Source organism: Terrapene carolina, unplaced genomic scaffold (assembly GCF_002925995.2).
Source record: "Terrapene carolina triunguis isolate 2854851 unplaced genomic scaffold, T_m_triunguis-2.0 Scaffold33715, whole genome shotgun sequence".
Lineage (NCBI taxonomy): Eukaryota > Metazoa > Chordata > Testudines > Emydidae > Terrapene > Terrapene triunguis.
The window spans coordinates 5,030,581-5,053,985 of record NW_020698066.1 but is presented as its reverse complement, the minus strand read 5'-3'; the positions used below and the strand labels follow the sequence as shown (position 1 = coordinate 5,053,985).

Genomic DNA, 23,405 nt, shown 5'->3' with positions numbered 1-23,405 from the left:
ACCATCTTTGCAGAGTGCAGCAGGCTCCAGGACCTGTACCTGACTGGGCAGAGGCAGGCAGGAAGTTTAAACTGCTCTTCTGGCTTAAAAAACCCCCATCACATTTAAAAACAAACAAACAAACAAACCCTCTTAGCCAGAACAAGTAGGAGCACAACCCTCCAAGATCTCAGCTGATGAGTTGTAAGCACCGGGTACTACAGTGAGGATGCTTCCTATAAGGAAGCACCTAGAGCAGGCAGGTGTTTGAAAGCGGGCAGAACTCAAACGGGAGTCCTCAGGGGTGGCAGCTAGGGGCAGGGGAGGCCTGGGGGGCTGCGCAGAGTATGAGGGGACAGGGAAGCTGGAGGGGCGGGTGGGTGGGAGCGCGGGTTCCACGCCGAACGCGGTGTCACAATGGGTTGCCAGGCGCCCGGCGGAGGAAAGATGCAGCTGGGCGGGCGGCGCTAGCCGCTGCGGGGTGGCTGGCGGGGGCTATGGCCGGCGGGTACCAGCTGTGGGCGCCCTGGTCGCCGCTGGACGAGTCCCTGCAGTGGCTGCGGGGCGCCACCCCCCGGCCGTGCACCAAGCACCCGTTCCGGGCGGCGCCGCGCGGCTGCTGCCCGCAGAGCGCGGCCGCGGACCTGGAGGTGCAGCTGTGCTTCCAGGGGCTCAGCCTGGTGCTGGAGCCGGGCGCCAAGGGGCCCGGCCTGCCGGCGGGGGAGCCGCGGCGGAGCGCGGCGCTGCGCAAGCCCCAGGCGGTGCGGCTCAGCGGGCTGGACTCGGTCTTCGGGCGGCTGGTGACGGCGCAGCCCCCGCGCTGGACCGGCTCGTTCCGGGTGTCGGAGCGCTCGGCTTTCTGCCAAGTGATCAGCCCCCGGCAGCGCTGGCCCCGCGGGCTCCGCGAGCCGCAGGTCCGCATGGCCGTGGCCATGTGCCGGCAGATGCTGCGGGCCATCCTGCTGCTCTACGCCGCCTACAAGAAGTGCGCCTTCGCCCTGCAGCACTCCCGCTGAGCGGCCGGGCCGGAGAGACCCGCCGCCTGCACCGCTCCCATCTGCCCGGCCGGCCCCGCCTTCTTCTCACCCGAGCCGCTCCCACACGGGCGGCAGCTGTCTGCACCAACCACACGTGGCTGGTTTAACCTCGCGGCTGCTTCCCAAAGCGGCCGCAGCCCCATCAGGGCCAGGCTCTGATTGGATTGTAGCTGCTGACTGACACCTCAACGCAGCTCTGCCTTGCCCTCGTAGCGCCTCTGCTGGCCTGAAGTGACTCTTTGCAAGACCTGCAGCTTCAGCGGCCGTTATTGGAACTGCAACCATCTATTTTTGTGTACAGCTAATTGGGAAGGCTCTTCCAGTCAAGTTGAAACTGATATAAAGGGGGGATTGCGCTACATTTCTAACTTTACCAATGCCCAACCGTGTTTTGTTGACAGCTAACGCGTGCAACCTACAAGAAATGAAGGTTTGCATTACAAGATGGAATTTTAAAATAGGTTGGCAACTAATATAAACAAGTTTTTCCTGCATAAAGTGCACTGTACAATATTTAAAGTCAAAATCCTTATGGTTTGTTTATACCTAAAGGATGAAGCCTACAAGTGTAACTTTGCTTTCTAATATTCAACCTGAATACTATTAATTTGGTTCAGAATTGGTATAGGAAGGATCTTACAATCAAACAGATTGAACCACTCCAACTTGATAAACATGCAGATATACACTATGAAATATTTTAGTTAATGGATACGTATGTGCAAATTTGTCTTACAAAATGTAAGAGTAACATTCAAATTGTTTGCAACCAATTGGACCTCTGCCTTGCAACATTCATAGTAAAATAAATCTTATAATTTGCTACTAATGAATGAAGGAGTTCACAGTCCAGCTAGAACGTCTTAGACATGCAGTTTTCACATATAACATTTAAAGGATCCTTATTCATTCACGTCAAGTTACAAAACACCAAGACTATTACGTTAGTGGCTTCTTCCTGCATTCAAAGTAAAAATTGTTATGACTGGTTTACAGCTAATGAACTTACAAGAAATTCAGTTTTGCTTTACAATGTTCAAAGTAAAATCTGTATGAATTGGTTAAAGCTAATGGATGAGACTTACAAAGAAATGCACCCTTTACCTTGCAACATTCAAGTAAACCACTCTCACATTGAAATAAATAATAGTTGTTCCTAATGAATAGAGGCACTTACAACCAAACAAAAAATTTACTATAAATGCATTTTTGCCTTACATGTATTCACTCTTATTTGTTTACATCTAAATGGATGCAACTGATAAAAGCATCATTATACTTTTAAAATCTGTAAGTAAAACTCCTTATGACTTGTTTACAGCTAATGGATGTAATTTACAAAGAAATGCACTTTTGCCTTAAAACATTCCAAGAAGAGTCCTGATAATTTGTTTACAGTGACTGGATACAAACAGTCAAGAAAAGCACCTTTGCCTTGTAACAGTCAAAGTAAAAATAGTTGTGATTTGTTTCCAGCCAATGCAGGCAGTTTATTAAAAGTGCAACTTTTGTTTTATATCAAATCAAAAAGCCTTAAGATGTTTACAGCTGATGTATGACATTTATAAATACACCTTTCCCTTTCATTCATAGGGAAAAGCTTTTTTAATGTGTTCAATTACTATTGCACGTCACAATTTGACAAGAGAATTACTCTTCAGTATTTGGGTGCTAGCCATGTTGGTGTTATCAACTAAAATGTCTATTAGCAACAGCTCAGCTTTTATTTCCCACTCAATACGTTATAGGGACCCCCTCCCCCCTTGGGGGACATTGGGGCCTAGACCTATTCCTGTGAAATTTCGTGGACAATTTCCTTGTTCACAAAGCCAAGCCTGCCACCCAGCCAGTTCTGTGCCCCAAGGAGCTCTGTTTCTGCTCCCTCTCAGGGCCATGCCCAGACTGGTTTTATTGCCACCTATTCACTCTCTGGTTCCTTTCACACTCACACTTGTAACCAAATCAATGCCCCAGCTCCTGTTCTTGCAACCAGTCTCCAGAGAAACACATTGGGTGATGGCTCAGCTTCTAATCAGGCCTGGCCATGCTGGTCTGCCTGAGGTGGGGCCCTTTATTGTTTCCATTAATACTAAACAGGGGTATTTAATTGCACCCTCATTTAGCCTGAATGAAAGGTAGCACACCCAGCAGTTTCAAGGAAGCCTGTAATTGCCCATTGATTAAAAGGGCATTTGCTGGCAGTAGCAGTCATTAACACCCTCTAGCCCAACAATATTGATCTATCCCCTAAGCCAGATATACCTTAGAGCAGTCACTAAAGTGTATCCAGTACAGGAGCCCCATTCAGCATTTAAACAAAATACATATTAAATTCCTACTAGGGCCACATGTCCCCCATCCTGCAAGCACACACACACACCACTTTACCACTGGGAGTAATCCCACTGAAATAAACAACAGAGGTAAAGCTAAGCATGTACATAGGTCTGGTCTATACTACCCGCCTGAATCGGCGGGTAGAAATCGACCTCTCGGGGATCGATTTATCGCATCCCGTCGGGACGCGACAATCGATCCCCGAATCGGCGCTCTAACTCCACCAGGGGAGGTGGTAGTAAGCGCCGCCGACAAAAAGCCGCAGAAGTTGATTTTGCCGCCGTCCTCACAACGGGGTAAGTCAGCTGTGATACGTCGAATTCAGCTACGCTATTCACGTAGCTGAATTTGCGTATCTTAAATCGACTCCCCCCTGTAGTGTAGATGTACCCACAAATGTTTGCAGGATCAAGCTGCAAAGGAAGAGGCCTTTTTGGCTCAGAATCGGACTCCCCTACTCTATCCTACTCCTGTTACCATTTCTGCTTTGGAGAAAAATGGTATCAGTATGCCATGAAAACACATATTGTATCTATTCCACTTGCAAATATTTGCACAGGTGGAATAGAAACAGTGTTATTTCAATACCTCCCTTCCAAGTTTCACCTACAGGCTTCAGCCATACAATTTGTAATGTTAGTTGGTATGCTAGCTCTTGTATGTGTAACTTTAGCACCCTCGTGGCCAAGATGGAGTCTGCTTGGCAGGCAGCTTTGGCCAAGAGAAGGCACGTGCAGAAATGCAGCAGGAGAAATCCCTTCCACCCAAGGGGCACCTGTTCCAACCCCCCCAGAGTGAACACACACACACACGCACACCCACAGGAAAAGTACAATGGATACAAGAAAGGGAAATATTTATTTACACAGGGATGAGGAGAAAATCAACAAGGGGAAATACAGAGGGAGCAGTAAAACCGGGTTGCATTCAACACACAAGGCCCCACAGGCCCAGTGGTAGCACAGTCTGACAGGGCAGACACTGAGCAATGTGTCTGCACACAGAGTTCAGGAGTCCTGAGCAAAGTTCCAGTCCAGTGGTGAGTCTTGGGTGCTCCTGGTCATCTTCGGCGCCAGTGAACTTTCCCCAACAAACCCCTCCGGTGCCCTCTTCTACCGCTTTCTGCAAAGCCACACAGAGCGACCACCTCCCCACTTAACTAGCTAACAGCCTCCCTCCTTATTCCCAATGCAAAGTCACAAGCCCCAGTACTCACAGCCCCATGCAGCTCTGGGCAGCTGTGATACTGGGTCCAGCTCCGGCCTGTCCTTCTCGGGCGATTCCTCCCTGGCACTGTGCTCCTCCTGGCTCCTGTCCTGGGGTGTCCCCGATCGGCCGCCCTGTCCTTCCCAGGCTTCAGGCCCTCTCTGCTGCTTCACTTTGCGAGGGCCTCCTTGCTGCCGCCTCTCTCCCTCCGAGCTCCAGAGCGCCCCCTGGAGTTTTCCTCCTTTTTTCTCACTCCCCCCTAGGAAAAAAAATTAAAGGGGCCATACTCTCTAAACCCCAAAGGGGTTACACATGCTACCAGACAAGACAAGTTTAGCAAAGATCCTAATGATGCTGCCAGAGGCAGGCTCCTTTTTGGGCTCATCTGGTCTACTGTCAGGTCAAGACAGTTTTCTGTGAAAATATGCAGGCTATACAAAGAGATTTTTAAAGCTAGGACTAAAGATAGAGATAGGTGATGGGGGGAGGGGGGAGAGGAGTCACATTAGGCACCAGTCTGCACCTAAATACCTTTGAAAATCTAAACCAGAAAAAAAATATCTAACCCTGCCCTCACATTACTACAGAATGGATTTAATTAGTATTTCAGCAATGACTGAGGCAGGTTTTAGGATAACTTACTTAACTAACAAAAGACGGTTTACTTTACAGCAGCAGGACTAGTGAATGTATAATCTAGCCTGGCTGTATTCTCAGCTTGTCTCTGCAACTGGTTCCCGACTTCTGCTGCTACCCACACATAGATAACAGGAACTGTGTCACAGCAGAAACACCAGCATGGTGGGGGGCAACTTTAATGTTGAAGTTTACCCCTTTCTACCATCCTATAAATTATTGACAGACAACTGAAAAGAGTGGCTTTTTTTACTGATTCATGACAGTCATGATCAGATAATCTTTTAATGCTGCTTTGGCCTTAACCACAGCAGCATTCGCCTTGGCCATCAGATTCTGTAAAGAACCAGAGTTACACCTGTGCTGAGATCACAACAGGTATTTATTTATTTTAGCTGGGATAGAAATAGACTGATTGATATTTGGCTCTTAGCACTAGTTCCCAGTTAAGTGCCTGAGCTAAAGTTACTTCTTCCCCTTCTCCATGCACCATATACACACCAAAGAGAGCACACAGAGAAACCTTATGACACCAATAATGTTTTTTAATTGCAGCTGGTAAAAAGGTCCTGTCACAGTCTGGTCTGGAATTCATCCAGAGTTTTATAAAGTTGGGTTAAAAAAAAAAAAAATGGGAATGTGTGTGATGTTGGAATGGCAAATTGCAGATAGGCACATCAGTAAATTTTTTTGCACAGCTTTATAGCCACAGGAAATCTGCAATTTAAATGACACAATGTGTTGCCCGATTTCATTTTGATACTTTCATCTATCAAAAAGTCAAGAGGATTAGACTTGGCTTTGGCAGTGACAAGCTGACAGTGAAGTGAAGTAGAACATTATTGATTATTGCCTAACAGTGCTGTGATTCACCCACCAGGGACCCTTGTGTGCTGTTTTGTTACCTGAGGAGAACATGATTTAAACAAAGAGGCAAGATTGGCCAGCAATTGCAAATGGTGATTGGATGTGTGTTCATTTGCAATCAGGTGAAAAATAAGCATTAAGAGGTTTGCCCAAGTGATTAACATTTCTGAGAATAAGAGGTGCTTTTAAGTTCTCTACTGGTGAGAGTGGCTGGAGCTCTGTGAACCTGTGTGTCATTTTACAAATCTACACAAGCAGAAAATTTGGCCTTTGTTTGGATCCAGCTGAGATGTTAATATGTTTTGTCTTATCTTCGCATTCATCTAAGCCATTCATCCCCTGGCATGCCGCAGAGATGCTAGCAGCGTATTGACCACAAGCACAGTTCTCTGTCTCCAACTCCAGAGCAAGCAGCAGGTCCCCTCCATACAGCTGTACCATACAGATCCAGTAGATACCCAGCCTGTCTGCTGGATCTGGGGCAGATTTTCCAATAAAATCTTAGAGTCTAGGGCTTCAATGGACTAGTCTGCTGCTGCTCTAAATCCTGTCTCCCCCCCTTCCCCTATCTAGATAGAGATGCTTTAAGTCCTATTTTCAAAATTGGCCTGATCAGGTATATCTTTAAGTAGTTGCCCATGCTCCCTCCTTCCCCCACACCCTCTCCCTGGTTGTTACTGATGCAAAACACTCACTGAAGCCACTAGGAGTTTTGCCTGAGTAAAAACTGAGTAATGACTAAGGGATTTGACCCCTAGTTTTTGGATTGTATTTCAAATCCTTCATTTTTCTGAACATCAATATATTGCAGACGTTGGATTTGGATTTAGAAGTCTAACTGGTAAGTCATCATGCATATCTGTAGGCAGATATGGCAAAAAAAAAAAAAAAAAAATCTAATTGTAGCACACTTCTCATTAATATATAGGAAGTGTAAATAAGGTAGATTTTAAGCAGAGTTTATAGACTCTACTTCTTAAAGAGATCTTAACCCAGCCACTAGATCTGCATCTGCAATACAACCATTTGTATGTATGTATCTGTAACAGGGTCAGCATCCACCTCTCATGAGCACCCGCTTTTCTCTGGCCGATATACCTGGGTCTTTTTTTACCAGGGTGGCACCCTCTTCTCACAGGCAGCCCCTTTGGTTGGTTGGGTATGAGCCTGCTTTTCTTTTTTGTTCTTATATCAGGGTGGCACCTGCCTCTTGTGAGCACCCCACAGCTGATGGTTTTCTTGCCTGATCTTCGGCAGCTTAGACCTCCGGCCGAGCTGCACACAGTCCCCTCTTCCGGGGTATACAGTCCCAAGGTCTTATCACAGCCCTGGTATGGGGCCGTAGCTCTTACGCTTCTCCCAGAGGCACTACCTTATTCAACCACTCAGTCAGAACCCATCTCAGTACCCACAACTGGTGGGGTTTCAGCAGGCCTCACTGGGCTCAGTCTTCAACCAGATCAGTGCAGCCCATCTCGGTACCCTCACTAGCCTGCACAGGTTCTGTGCTCAGTCCCCCTGGGCTTCAGCCTGCCCACACTGACCTTCCACTGGTCCTGCTGCTCTTCCCACCAGCCAGGCACCAAAACTTCAGCAGCCATCCCTAGGCTTCAGTCTTGTCTACAGTAAGCTGTCTACAGTACTGCTGTTCGTTCAGCCAGTCACCCAAGCCTCACTCCTCAAGCACCACACAACAACTGAACTTCTTTGCTCTGCTGCTCATCTTATATAGGGCCCTTCTGGTCCCAGATTGGCTGCTCCATTAGCCCCTCTGATTGGCCACTCCTCTGCAGCCATTTAGGCTGCCTGGAGGACTTCTCTCTGCTCTGGGACAGGGTGATGCAGGGCCGTGAGGCCTCAAGCAGAAGGCCTCCGGACATAGTCCACCCTGCCACAGTACCAGACCCTAGATTTGTTCATGCAAGTAGTACTTGTGCGTGTAAATCAGGTAAGATTATGTTATCTGCATGCAGGTGCCATTTCTTTCTAGAAGTGATCTCACGTGCAAGAATTACAGGTTCAAATTCAGATGCTCTCATATATCATTGTAACAAAAACCAGCAGAAGGCTACTAAAGCTTCTGTCATCACTGATCTATTCACTGTTGTCAAGTTGTATCTTTAGGGACTTCCCAAACCCAATACTGCATAAGGGTAGGAAAGAGATAGCATCTGCTGCTACTGCCCAGGAGCAGTGTTTGTGCTCCATCTATTAGCACCCCTAGGGAGATCCTCTGTGCAAAGCCCATTGGCTCAGCCCTTGCATAAGGAACCAGAATCTGGCCCTAAATAACAGATAAACTGCTATAACGCAGAAGGAACACTTAGATTTTATTATTGTAGTTAAAGAAGGCTTAATACTGGAGTATTACTGACTAGTTAACGTGTATGTAGAGAGTGTTTAAACATATGGAATTCCACTGGCATTTAACAATCTCGAGGAGAATCAGGCTGCTGGGTGGCTTATGTGAAATGAACGTGATGGTCCGTGAGCAGGTCTACGTTTCACAAATACCACCATCAGAACTAGCAACCATGGTGGCAGATGCTGCAGAGAGACCAACTGCTAAGCAGTTCACCACTAATGAAATAGGTGATCCTTGCAGGTCAGGGTTGAGGCCCAATGGCAGAAGACTACACGAGGATGCTCGCACTGCTGCCAGTGCTGATTCAGATTCTGTGATGGATAATCTCTCTCGCTCTCTCTCTCTCCAAGATGGTCAATTTGGTTCCTTTCATCAGCAGTAAGTTCTCATAAAAATAAATTCAGTTAAAAATGCCGAGGAACTTTCATTTTTAAAACAGAATCAATAAAACCTGTACAAAAACTAAAAGTGTCATTAAAGTCTCATTAACAGTCCAACTCTCTGCCTTTCCTAACAACATTCTTTTGGCTCTGGCTCAAGACAACATATGTTAATATGTAATGGCAGCTGCTATATCTTAAGATGTATCTCAAGTTTTTGACCTTGTTGAATGTAAATCTCTCAAAATTGCAGCTCCATCCTTAAGTTGCTAATGGGAATCAGAGAAAGGAAAGTGATTGTGTAGGAATGTGATCCACTCGTTGTGTACCAAAGACACCCCCCACCCACAATCCAGAAGGGGCTCTATGTACACCCAGGCATCAGCCATATTGCTTCCAGTTAATTTAGTGAAGTAAAATGGAACTGATATTTGAAACTACTTAGCTATATTGCTTGAATGAGTTGGTGTGCATCATTTATTTGCATTTTCAATGCATGACCCATCATCTACTTATCTGGGGCTCCAGGGATAATACTAGTTAACCTTGATTAATAGATTTTGGAGAAACAAGCAAAATTAGGGGAGATACATTCTCCCTATGGATTAATTTCTTCCTAAAGGTTGATAATAGCAACAAACAGCAAATTGACCTATCACACAAGATGGTATTTTGGACGGTCCATGGTTAGGCCCTGAGCTTGCACACACTTACACGTGTTGTGTTCCTTTATGCAGAGTAGTCCCATTGAGTTCAGAGACCTTCGTTTGCTATTTCAGAAGTGTACGCTAGATGGCACTTGTATATACTAAACAGTGATGGAAAGTAACAAATAATGATTAAAAATCCAAGTTACCATAATGTTCACATTCTATACCATGTGTTTTATTAATTTAAAATAAAATAATTTAAAGTCTCCTTCATACTATCCAATACATTACTTGGACATCTTGAAAGTGTCTGTGAGCTGAGGGGTGAAAACATTATCTATTTATACAACCCTCTTTTGGCGTTACATTATTCATTTAAATAAAAGAAAGATAGAAAAAGAAAGACATCTAAATGAATGGGAATGGATAGCCTTGGTGCACTGACAGAAGGAAGCAATGCTACACAATTCCATGTGCTGTAGCAGAAGACAAGAGATAAATATCAGTACCTCTGACAACCAAGCCCAGCATTTCTGAGTGCAATGTGACTAAAAGAACTGGGGAACGTGGGCCAGCTTTCAGGAGGGACGTAATTTGTTGTGACACCAGGGCTCAGGAATACAAGCGGAGGCCAAGCTGCTAGCATGCAGATTCTAAAGTCTAAGCACATAAGACTCGCCTCTCAGCATGCTTAATAAAGATCTTTCCTACAACCCTGCCGGCCTGGCTTATTGTCAAAAAAATAATGAGTAATCACAGATCCTATTGACTAGGAATTGTAGGTGCTTCAGAAAAATAAAACCAATTATACATATTTATTAGTCTGAGTGACCTAATAATTTCAAGAATAAATACACATAAAGAACAGTTAAAAGGCAAATCTTTTTACTCAATATAGACACCACACACTGATTGGCAAGAAAAGCACCATAAAAACAAACAGGCAAATTATCTGCCCTATGTAAGAGGTTCCACTCACCACCATAGCAAACCTTGGTGTCAGAGTGTGGCATTGCAGGGTCTTTAGATCTAGCACTCCCTGTTGACTTCTTCTTTGGCCCTGTGATGGCCTGTTTTGGCTATACCCTCCAGCCAAGTCACCTCCTTCCAGTTCTGTCCCCTTCCAGGCTAACAGAGTCCAACTAAGAAATCCAGATAATCATCCAAACAAACATTCTGTCTACCCCTCTTGGGCTGCATTGAAGGTCCCTGTTCACCCCCCACTTCTGGGCACTGCAAAGTTCCTTCTTTGCTCCATTGACTGAATGCTGCCTCACAGGGCTTTTCCTTCTAGGTCATTCTTCCTAGCAGGTTACCACACTGCCTCCCCTCTCCAAGGACCCTGGCAGCTTCTCCTAAGAACCTCCCTGTTTCTTTCAGGCCTTATTTCTAGACATCCCCAGGAGGCTAACCTGCTCCCTGTGGAGCTCTCCAGCCTGCCTCCATGAGGCTCTTCCCAGATAGAGGAAATGGGGCTGGGTTGGATGGGACTAGAACTGGGACCATTAAGCCAAATTCAGCATGGGGTCCCGTAAACTGAACCAGGCAGCAGAGCTGGAGCCTGGTGTATGGCAGGGACTAGAAGTCAGCAGGGAGCCCAGTTGCCATTTCTGGATCACCTGCCAACTCCCCTGCCCACACTGGCTTCAGCAGTGAATTGCTCCTTCTTGTCCCCCAGTTTCCAAAACTGATCAGGAATTGAGTGCACTGAATGCATCTGCTCTGGGGATGTATGAGGGTTGTGTAATAGAGGAAACGGGGAAGGTGTGTCATGAATGAGGCAGTGGCTTGCTGGAAGAGAAAGGACGGTCTCATGGCTAAGGCAGTTGAATGTGGCCCTGGAGACCTGGATTCTATCTCTGCCTCTGCCCACAGAATCCCTGTGTGATGCTGGGCAAGTCATTTAAACCAAAATGTTCACAGGTGGCCATCAAGTGGGTCTTCCTAATTTTCTGGAAGCCTGCCATGAGCAGGGGTGGCTCCAGGCACCAGCGCACCAAGAGCGTGCCTGGGACAGCAAGCCGCGGCCTGCCGGTCACCGTGAGGGCGGCAGTCAGGCAGCCTTCGGCGGCATGCCTGCAGGAGGTCCGCCGGTCCCGCGGCTTCGGCGGCAATTCAGCGGCGGGTACACTGAAGGCGCAAGAGCGGCGGCCCTCCCGTGGGTATGCTGCCGAATCCACGTTACCAGCGGACCTCCCGCTGGCGCGCCGCCAAAGGCTGCCTCACTGCTGTGCTTGGGGCAGCAAAATACATAGAGCCGCCCCTGACCATGAGACACCTGAGGTCTGACTTCAGAAGCGCTGAGCACTCACAGCTGCTATTGAAATTGATTGCAACGGTGCTTTGAATGATGAGCTATAAAACTGTAAGTACTCTGAAAAGTTAGGCCCTAGGTGTGTCAAACTGGGCCCCCAAAATCAGACCCTCCTGACAATTTTGGCCTTAATCTCACCATGCCTTAGCTTCCCAGCTGTAAAATGGAAATAATATCACAACAAAGGAGTGTTGTGAAGATGAATTCATTACCGTTTGTGAAGCCATCAGGTACTACATTGAGAGCCACAGAAACACCCAGGGCAAATTAATCTGTATTCAGGGCAGGGACTACACCCACTGAAGAAGGATAAAAAGGAATATTGAATAACTCATTTGCTGAATGAGGCAGGGATTCTGTGGTGGGGGAGGGGCGAGGGGACAAGGGGGAAGAAAGTGATCATGCAATTAAAGAGTGTACCAGCCTAATGACTACTCACTAGGGGGGACAAATTATGGCTGCATTTCCCAAATCTGAGTGCCTGATTTTGCAGCCTTATTTTTTTAACATAGGGTTTTTTAGATACAATAGCAGATAAAGGGGAAAATAAGATAAGGTAACATAATCCAAGCTTCCCCATAACATATACAATATTTCATAGGATATTGAAGCAGCCCCAACAGGGTATGGGGCTCATCCAACGCTGGGGTTAACAGTCCCAGGCATGACACAATGATTCCAAGCTCTCTAGAGGTTTTATCTAATAAAAATGTCCCTAATTCTACAGGACATGCTATACCAACAGTCACGAGTTCAAAGCAGTGAGTCTCTTACCTTCTATGTCATCCAGCCTTAAACCCTGTTGGTAAAGTCCCTCGTAGTGTAGGTGGAGTCTGTTCCTTTCATAACGTTTCCTTTCAAAGGCCTGCTTCCCTAATGAGGCTCAGCTGTCAGCTCTGGCCTTCAAGACTTATGACTCATAGACTCCCTTTGGGACAGGGCAGGTATTTTCCCTTCTTTTTAAAGAAAACATAGCAAGAACAAGCCCTAATCCAAAGCCCACTAAAGTCAATAGCATCTTTTCATTGACTTCCATGAGATTTAGATCATGTCCATATAAGACTTTTCATTCTTAGATCTCAAAGCACTTTACAAAAGTATAATTATTCCCCATTTTGCAGGTGGGGAAACGAAGGAACAGAAGGGTAGAGTGACTTAACCCAAGCAGTCCAATAACAGAGCTGTGAATAGGACCCTGAGGTATCAACTCCCAGTCCAGTGTTTGAACCAGTGGATCACGCTGTCTTCTCTCACAGGTGATAGATACATAAGCCTCATCACAGATATATTAGAATTTCTTGTAAATCCTTGATGGAAAACAGTATCATTCGTTGCTTGGGGGTTGTTGTTTTTGCTGAATCAGGGCTTTTATGGAGACAAATAGGAAAAGCTGTTGTAGGTAGGAAATAATCAAGCAACAATTTTTAGCAGTGTAAAGATACTAAATATGACATTTATAAGGGGATAAATAATGTTTTTTCAAACATGCTCTCATAATCCTGTTCTTACAAAATTACATTAGTACAATATTCTGCCAAAACTGCATAGACACTTATAAACAAGCCTTAGAACTAATATCAAGTTACATTTGAAAACTGTACAGTAACATATCAGGTACATTAATTTACACAATCACATAGAATTCAACAGAGAAATTCTGACAACCTGTAGAAGGAGATTTAGTAGAATTTTAAATATATTTTATATGAACCTCAGGAGATACCACTAAGATTCTAGAAAAAGAAAAATAAGCGACTTTAAACATGCAATTGTCAAAGAACATTTTTCTGGGATGTTTATATTATTGGGCATTAACCTTAAACTGCATATAAAATATTTCAAGTAACCAATATATCCATTAATGGTGTCAGACATCTAAGATGTATGATGTGACGAGTTGAATCACAGAAACTCCCTGGGAGCTGCCAAGACTACTTCTGCCCCTACTCTCCCTGCCAGCTCGGGACCCCAGCACTCTGTCTTGCGGAGCCAGACACACTCATCTGCTCCAGCACAGACCCAGGGTCTCAATTACTCGCCCCAAAGCTGCAGACTTAACTGAAAACAGCGTACAGAAGTGTACTTGTCTTTAACACTTAGATGCCCAACTCCCAGTGGGGTCCAAACCCAAATAAATCCGTTTACCCTTTATAAGCTTTATACAGGGTAAACTCAAATTGTTTGCCCTATATAATACTGACAGAGATATGCACAGCTGTTTGTCCCCCCCCCCCCATATTAAATATATACTCTGGATTAATTAATAAGTAAAAAGTGATTTTATTAAATACAGGAAGTAGGATTTAAGTGGTTCCAAGTAGTAACAGACAGAGCAAAGTGAATTACCAAGCAAATAAAACATGCAAGTCTATGTCTAATACAGTAAGAAACTGAATACACAGATAAAAACCTCACCAGTTCCAGTAAGCTTCCTTTTACAGACTAATCTCCTTCTAGTCTGGGTCCAGCAATCACTCTCACCCCCTGTAGTTGTTGCCCTTTGTTCCAGTTTTTCAGGTATCCTGGGGGGTGGAGAGGCTCTCTCTTTAGCCAGCTGAAGACCAAATGGAGAGATCTCCCATGGGCTTAAAAAGACTCTCTTGTGGGTGGAGACCTCCTCCTCACCTCTATGCAAAGTCCAACTCCAAGATGGAGTTCTGGAGTCACCTGGGCAAGTCACATGTCCATGCATGACCCAAGTTTTTACAGGCAGAAGCCACTGCCCACATGGTATCTTGAATGTCTCCAGGAAGACTTCTTATGTGGATTGGAGCATCCAAGATGCATTGTTCCTTAAGTGCTTCTTGATTGAGCACTTAACTTTGCAAATTCCTTTCTAAAGAAGTTGACCAAATGCCTTACAAAGCTTACTTAGAAATCAAGCAAGTATACAGCCAATATTCATAACTTCAAGTACAAAATGATATATGTGTACAAATAGGATCAATAGATTCAGTAGACCATAACCTTTACAGAGATAAGTTACATGGCACATGTAGCATAAAACATACTCCAGTTATGTCATATTCCCATAAAGCATTATGGGATACATCACCACATATGATACACACTGTAATTATTCCTCCATTTTCTCTTTCTGTTAGCCATTCTCTGGGTAATAAACAGTTACTCTAAACCAACAGAGAGACAGAAAGAGCTTCAGTCCCCGGATTTGAGACCAGTGTAATTCCATGGCCTCCTGTGGAGTGACTCCTCATTTACATCTGTGTAAGTGCAAGGACAATCAGGACCAAAGTTCAATTTGGTGGAGTTCAGATTCTTATATACACTTAGGCTGAGATTTTCAAGTGTATTTAGGTGCCTAAGTCCCCTTGGGATCTTAACCTGCAGCTGAAACCCTTCATATGAGGAGACAGTTTCTCTTCCACACCCATTTTTTTGCTTCACCTTCCCCCCCCCCCCGATAGTTTGATGTTGTAACAGTGCGTCTGCACTACTACACATCCATTTAGGGCCTGGGCCAGCATTCATTGAAGTCAATGGGAGTATTTCCATTGGCTTCCATGGGCATTGGATCAGGCCCATGAAGATGATGAATACTGGAACTAAATGAAAACAATTAATTTCCTGTTTCAAAAATCCTCTTTCCTTCTTAAAGTTACACATATCACTTATTTCTTCCTTATTATATTCATTGAGGTCCCATTTCACTTTCATGAAAATAGGTTAAATATAGCAAATTGCTTTCAAAATATTTTCTTTCACTCACACATAGGAATTCAGCCACAACAAGAATGATGGTAAACTATATACTGAGTTGGACTGGGAGATATTTTTATTCCAATAGAACAGTACCAGAGATTCAGTCTTGGCAAGAAGCCAAAGCCAGTTATGCTTAATAAGCCACGTGATTTCTTAAAAGACAATCGGTTTATAGCAGTCAGGTCAGTAGTGTGAATTACTTGCACTACTACAAAGACCTGGATAGCGGAGAGTCATGGTAGTGTTATTCTCAACTCAAACCAGTTTTACGATGGTGTAATTACAGTGACTTCAGTGAAGTTATTCCTGATTTACACCCATGCAAGAGCAGAATCAGGCCCACTATATTTTTACTTTTCATCAGCAAAAAGTACTAAAATAAAGCTGAAAATTAGGCAGTCTGAAACCTTCAAGTACAAAATCATCAGGTGCAATCTCTCCAACCCTTTAAAACTTTAATGCCAACTAATGCTAGAAAACACATGCAGAGCTGTAATACTCTAGCAGATCTCAGTGACATGCGCCTATAAAAGCTCACATTATAGAAATAATAATGAGATACCAAGCTAGGGTAACCAGATGTCCCGTTCTTAAAGGGACAATCCCATTTTTGGGGGACTTTTTCCTTATATAGGCACCTATTACCCCCCATCCCCTGTTCCATTTTTTTCCCCACAGTTGCTATCTGGTAACCCTATACCAAGATATCATGGTATTATTGAGCCCAAGAGTTTAGGACTCGATCCTGCCAGGTGCTGAACAGTCTGGCCTTGATCCAGATTGGCATCAATGGGATTACTTATATGCTCAAAACTGAGCATCCTTAAATGTGCTTTGTAGGATTGGGTCCTTAAAATACCAGCTACTTACCTGGAGTTAGGGTGTCCATCCTGAGGTTTCACACACCTTTTTCTGAAATATGGGACTATCATTGGCTTGTCAGGTCTGGCAATTCTTATATTCCAATAATTTCACTTGGACGCGCAAAAAAGGAATTATACCAATGCTGCTGGAATGATATCCTATGGTGTTATGATTTACTATGCCCCCCCCCATTTGATTCCTATCTATCCATAAAATATTCTTTAGATATTGACCCCTGCTCTCCCTGAAAGCCACCGATCCCCTTCACATGGATCTGCATAAAACAATTTTTTTTAAAAACAAATGAATGACTATGCAGATTGATAATTCCACGCTTAAAATCTCTTACAATTTTTAAAATGCAGCTTTATGTACAATGTAACAGCTGCAAAGTAAGATCTGTGTTGCTGAAAACTTGTGAGCTCTTAATACAGAGGGGAAAAAAAAAGTCTAGTACTAATTATAATTGAACAGTTGCAACCCTTTCGTCACTGTTGTACGCTTGGGGATTGTTTTATGTTCATTAAAATATATATCCACAGAGAACCAAGACATGCTTGTTATATAGTGGGAGCACCAGGCAGCCCTCTTTGAATTCTGCAGGCGTATGCCTAATCCTGATCCAGGAAATAAAACCCCTTTCCTAGCTTCAGATCTCATTCTTATGTTTGGTCACAACCCAGCTCACAGCAGAACATAAGTATGTCACTTATCATTTATGGAGAAGGAAATCACATCGAATTGAACACATTCTCTGAGAATGACAGTGTAACCTTGATGACGAAAATTCTTTGATTACAATTACTAGGTTCTTCCCCCCCCCCCCCAATCTTCTCTGCCCATCGCTTCAGTTTGCTCTGCTGCTTCTCTCGTTGCCTTATGTTATTGCACCATCTTCTGAACAGAGTCAAGGCCATTTCAGGCACCCAGGTAAGGTCTGGATTTTACAGTCTACTATGCATAATTCTATGCAATTCTTAAATATGGTATTTGGAGCTCAAATACCAGAGTGACAAAGGCACTAGAAATTCCTAATATGTACAACTATCTTCACTGGCTAGGGACAGGAAGATGAGAACAAAAGCATTGTGTAGTGTCCATACAGGTGTACGCCTTTTTCCAGGAAAAAAAAAATTGCACAGGAGAATGTCTCTCTGGGTATGTCTACACTGCAATGTAAGCCCAGTGTTAGTGGGACTCAAATCATCTGATCCATGTTAGGGAACCCTGGACTTGAGCATCTACATTGTCTTTTTAACCCTAGGTTAAGACTTTTCTGACCCATGCTCTGGGCTAGGCATCCACACTGCAGTGTGCAGACCCACGTCAAAGTAACCATATCCCAGAGTCCCTAGCATCTCCCTTCCCCCCGAAATGTGACCGCTCTAGTCCTAGGAATGAGGTGCGCTATGGGACATCTTTACAGCTTGTCCTGCACATTACCAGGAAGCAGCTTGCTTTGCAAAAGGCTAGATGGGTTTGCAAACCCAAGAGGCTCTCTGACAGTGTGCTTGTAGATCGGTGATCAGAACTTAATGGGTTAACGCTGACCTGAGTTGCTGCTATTCACCAAAGGGTGGGGCGAGGTCTGTGTGCTTCCATTTTCAATAGAGTGGATTGCAGATTGTTGGGATAGACAGGACTGAGGAACGTTGTCACATGGAATTGTGGGATACTTCTGGATGACTCCCAGGACCTCAGTCAAGCGGGCTGCAGCTACACTGCAAAGCAATAGGGCTTGAACCCTGGCTCCCAGCTTGACTCAAGTTTGGACCCTCCAGCCCTGCAGGGTCCTGGGTCTGAGCCCTGGGTTAGCGCAATTGCAGTGTGGCCATACGATGGGACAGCCTTGAGCCAGGGCTCCAGCATGGGCTTACCTTGCATACCCTCTGAAGCATTCTTCTCTCAACACAAGGCTTCCTGAAACAGTGGAATCAGGGAACACAGGAGAAATGTGTCCTAACTCTGTGTCCCTGTAAAGAACTCATCTCCCAAATGTAGAGACTTTGTTAAAAATACATCCTTAGGTAAGGGTGTCTGTAAGCGTGCGCACTCACCCCTGCAGCGCCTCCTGCTGGTTGTCTTGGGAATTAGCTCTCCAGCCATGGGAGCGCCCTCTGCAGTCCAGTGTCCCGCCACCTCTTGGCCCCCGTGGCCCTCGCAGACCCAGTGCCCCATTGTCTGGGGTGCTGCCCCCTGGCAGTAACCCCTCACAGCTCTGGGTCTCCCCCTCCCAGGGGAACCCCCACCCACTATCCCCACTTCACCTCAGTCTTGGCTACTGCCCAGTATCCACTTAGCCCCCATTCCCTGGGACAGACTGCAGTATAAGCCACTCATAACAGGCAAAGGGGTTTGGACTGGCTGCCTCTGGCTACCCATGGGCTGCCCCTGCAACCCAGTACCTAATAGGCCTTACCAGGCCTGGGGCTTTCCTAGGCCAGAGCTCCCCAGCTCCCTTGGCCTTTCCCCAGCCCTGCTCCACTCCAGATACCTAGTTAACCTCCCTGCAGCCAGGCCCTCCTCTCTCTGAGCACAGAAAGAGACTGCTGAGCTCCTGGCTGCCAGCCTTTTTATACAGGCCAGCTGTGGCCTGATTGGGGTGTGGCCCAGCTGCAGCCGCTTCCCCAATCAGCCCAGCTTTTAGAGCTGCAGCCCTCTCCAGGGCTGCTTTCCAGCCCTCCTAGGCAGGAGTGGGTGTCCACCCCACTACAGTGTCTGAGACTAATAAGGCTGCAAGGAGCTCCCAAGGCTTGACTACCTTACCACTGCATTGCCAAATTCGGTTGCTTAAATCTGACCCTTCTACTCTTCTGGCTCTGCATATTTCTGGCACATTGTTCTGTCATTGTTCTCTGATGCAATGCAATGGACCCCTAGCGTACTTTGAAGAAGGGCAAATAGAAGGTTTCTATCCAGGCACCCAAAGTCCATTTTAGTAACACTAAAGTGTTGTCAGTGAGAGGCCAGCTGGTGCTCTCCAGTGTTTGTACTTCTCCTGCACCAGAGAAGCAAGTTATATCTTCTAGGGTTGCTGCTGGAAATGTCTCATCTTCTGCAAGGAAATAGCTACATGGGGGTAGGATATTAAGAACCCTCTCATTTCCATCTTTTCACTTTTAGCAGATTCATAACCTTTTTTCCATGAGAAAGACCTTCCAGGAAATACTGAAGCATCTACAGAGGTGTATGATACACCCAAATTATTCATTTTCAATAGTATTACCTCTCCATGGTTCACAACTCCCACCAGTGACACCGATTAGATAAAAGAAGAGCAGAAAGAAAATACAATGATACTAATGTATTTTGTCTTCAAATTTGTCAATACATTGAGACCCTTTGGAATAAAGGCAATGGCAACAATTTGGGATTGCTTGAACCCAAGGCAGATCTTCATACACTGGTAAAATAACACTCTGCATTCTACCAATTTATATTATATTTATGTTTTTAATCAATTTACCTCAAAGCACTTTACAAAGATGAGTAAATATCAATTCCATTTTCTTGAGCTAGAAACGGAGGCACAGAGATTAAATGACTTGCCAATGGTCACACGACAGGTTAGTAGCAGAGCTAAAAATACAACTCTGGTCTCTTGACTCCCAGTCCTCTATTTCACCCATTGGACTACAGTGCCTCTCTATGGGCTTTTCTTTTAGACCATTGTTTGGTTAGAACCTGTGCTCTTGTGAAACAGGCATCACCCTTTGAATTTGCACAAAGTCACACTAACAGATAGGCATAAGCAATATCGACGTTTTAATGCACAAACTTGATGCAGGTATCAGAGTATGATGTCCATCCAAGAATACCAAAACAGCCACCAGTACATTGCTCCTGAGCCAATGGTTAAAAATACACTACCATCAGCTATTCCAGGAAGGACTGCTAGGCAGAGATGGCATTCACCTTTCGAGGAGGGGAAAGACCCTATTGGACACAGACTGGCTAACCTAGTGAGGAGGGCTTTAAACTAGGTTTGACGGGGACAGGTGAGCAAAGCCCACAGGTAAGTGGGGAACATGGAGACCTGGGAGATGGGTCGGAAATAGGAGGGAGCATGGGCAGGCAGCTAGCTCAGTGGTTTGAGCATTGCCCTGCTAAACTCAGGGTTGTGAGTTCAATCCTTGAGAGGGCCACCTAGGGATCTAGGGCAAAAATCTGTCTAGGGATTGGTCTTGCTTTGAGCAGGGGGTTGGACTAGATGACCTCCTGAGGTCCCTTCCAACCCTGATATTCTATGAAAAGATATGAAGGAAGGCTGAAAGAATTGGGTTTGTTTAGTTGAGAAGACTGAGAAGGGGACATGATAGCAGTTTTCAGGTATCTAAAAGGGTGTCATAAGGAGGAGGGAGAAAACTTATTCACCTTAGCCTCTAAGGATAGAACAAGAAGCAATGGGCTTAAACTGCAGCAAGGGAGGTTTAGGTTGGACATTAGGAAAAAGTTCCTAACACTGGAATAAACTGCCTAGGGAGGTTGTGGAATCTCCATCTCTGGAGCTATTTAAGAGTAGGTTAGATTAAATGTCTATCCAGGATGGTCTAGACAGTATTTGGTCCTGCCATGAGGGCAGGGGACTGGACTTGATGACCTCTCGAGGTCCCTTTCAGTCCTAGAATCTATGAATCATGGCATATTAAAGCTAGATCTGTTTGGCAAATTACAAAAATAATATCTATAGCCATATACCAGAAGTTTCCAGCTCTAGTGTATCAGGATTAATATTTCACAGTGGAAGGATGGCAGGAGTAAAATTAATTCAGCACCTCTGAGTAGCTCTATTAAGGAGGCATCTGTGATGAAATCCTTGCTCCAGTGAAATTAATGGGAGTTCTGCTATTGACTTCAAGCGAGTCAAGACTGCAACCCTATAATATTTTGGGAGGAAGGGGACAGGTAAATAGCTTCTGAATTCCCAGCTGATATTTATGCTGAATTCCTCAGCTGGGCGCAGGGCATTACAAATGTTCATGTGGAATTTCTGCTGAATAGAACCTTAGCAGTGATACTCTGTCCAATCATGCATGGGTCTCAGGGGAGGAGGAGGCAGCCTCTTTACCCCCATGAGCAGGGCACAGTACAGCCCTACCATTCCCTTGAGTGCTAGGCAAAGGAACCGTTGGTACTCTACAGCCCCAGAGTGTAATGAACTAGGAAGCTATAACAAAGCAAAGCTAAGCTACGATGTATCTGAGCTGATACCCAGCTCAGGGTCCAAACTGAAACAGTCTAGCCTAAGAGTTCGTTTTTTCACAGAAACTTTAGGCCACACCTAGGCTTCATCTGGTGTAAACAGGCCTAGCTTTATTTACCGGTGGAGCTATACTGACATATAGCAACTGAGGACATGTCTCTTTACCTTTCATTCATCATGATAATTCAGAACAAAAACCTGGTGAAAAATCTCAGGAGATGCACAATATTCACCATGAGCAGTTTGTGTGTGTTCTGCTTAACCTTTGTTCATTTTTAAGTAAGTTTTATTGATGGATATGTAAAAATTAAAAAAAAACCACTTAATACTAAAGCAGGGCAAATAACATGTTCAATGGATTTAGCCCCACTCCCACCCCGCTTGGAATATCCCAAACAGATTGCTATTTCCTCAGATTTAATTGATATTTGAAATTTGTTAGCAACTGTCATTTCATCTTTTTACTCTATAGACTGATTGCAAACATTCTGGATTTCAGCAGCATTGCTACAATGTGTGATTGGTTAGATAAGTCACACAGTATTGTTTCTGTGTCCTGATTGGATGAGCACTTGCACATTTACAGTTTGGTTTTCCACAAATACTTGTATGTGAGACTTTAAAATTTGCTTTCCATAAACCTTTTTTGCCCATAAAACTGAATCACTTGAATGTTCACAGAAAAAACAAACATGGAGTGCTCATGAAGTGACCGTCAAATTTAAAAAGTTTTAGACAAACATTCATGGAAAACTTTTGGAATTATTGACCCAGCTGTGTTTAACACTAGTGTATATAGAATTTTGCATATGATTATGCTGTGTTAGATCTGCTTACCAAATAGCTCCACCCATGACACCATCATAACCATATATAACTAGAAACTGTTACGTCCTTTTACTCGGGGTGAATTCAGACACAGTGAAGCTTCTGTTGAAGAGAAGTAGAGTAAAGTCCTGATTTTTTTCCCAGACATTATGAAGTGCAATTTCAATTCAAGTTAGAGAAGTTTCAATTATAGTGAAGTAACGCTGTGGGGAAAAAAGGTGACTTCATTATAAGTTCACATCGAATGCCTACTGAAGATTCCCATTGATCAGACCCTACTGGAGGTTTCCATGGCAAGGGAAGTGTAACTCCCCACCCCCATACCCCCCAGCTTGAGAGAGCTGTACAGCATAAATTATGATGTCTGGTGGAATCACATCTTACTGCATCTCCATTGGGAAGATTTCAGCAGTCAAGCAAACTTCACAAATCTATAAGGCCTGGTCTACACTGGGGGGGGGGGGCGGGGGGTGGAAATTGATCTAAGTTACGCAACTTCAGCTATGTGACTAACGTAGCTGAAGTCGACATACTTAGATCTACTTACTGCGGTGTCTTCACTATGGTGAGTTGACTGCTGCCGCTCCTCCGTCGACTCTGCCTGCGCCTCTTGCCAAGCTGGAGTACAGGAGTCAATGGGAGAGGGCTCAGGGATCGATTTATCGCGTCTAGTCTAGACGCGATAAATCGATCCCCACTCGTCTAGACTAGACGCGATAAATCGATCCCCGCTGTATCGATCGCTGCCCGCCGATCCTGCCGGTAGTGAATACATACCCTTAGTTCATGAAGATAGATGAAACTGGTGAGCTGCCGGCATTTATCATTTAACATTATCTACACTATTCTTTGGGAGAATTTGCCTTTGGGTTCTAAACATGCTGACCAATGAAATGCGTTACTAAGAATGGGAGCCAATGTTATTTTAAGTATCAAGCTGCAGAAAAATCAAATTGCATCTTACTTCACAATATTTAAGTTTTGTTTATCCAATAATATTTCTAAGAATGTATGAA

General features: G+C 44.8%; 1 protein-coding gene across 1 annotated transcript; it reads left to right on the top strand.

The window, feature by feature from the left end:
* The first annotated feature begins 476 nt into the window (after window positions 1-476).
* Window positions 477-995, top strand: LOC112117056 (FANCD2 opposite strand protein). The gene has a single exon (XM_024214899.2). It carries the CDS (start codon window positions 477-479, stop codon window positions 993-995), a length of 519 nt encoding a protein of 172 aa, XP_024070667.1.
* Window positions 996-23,405: the final 22,410 nt, after the last annotated feature.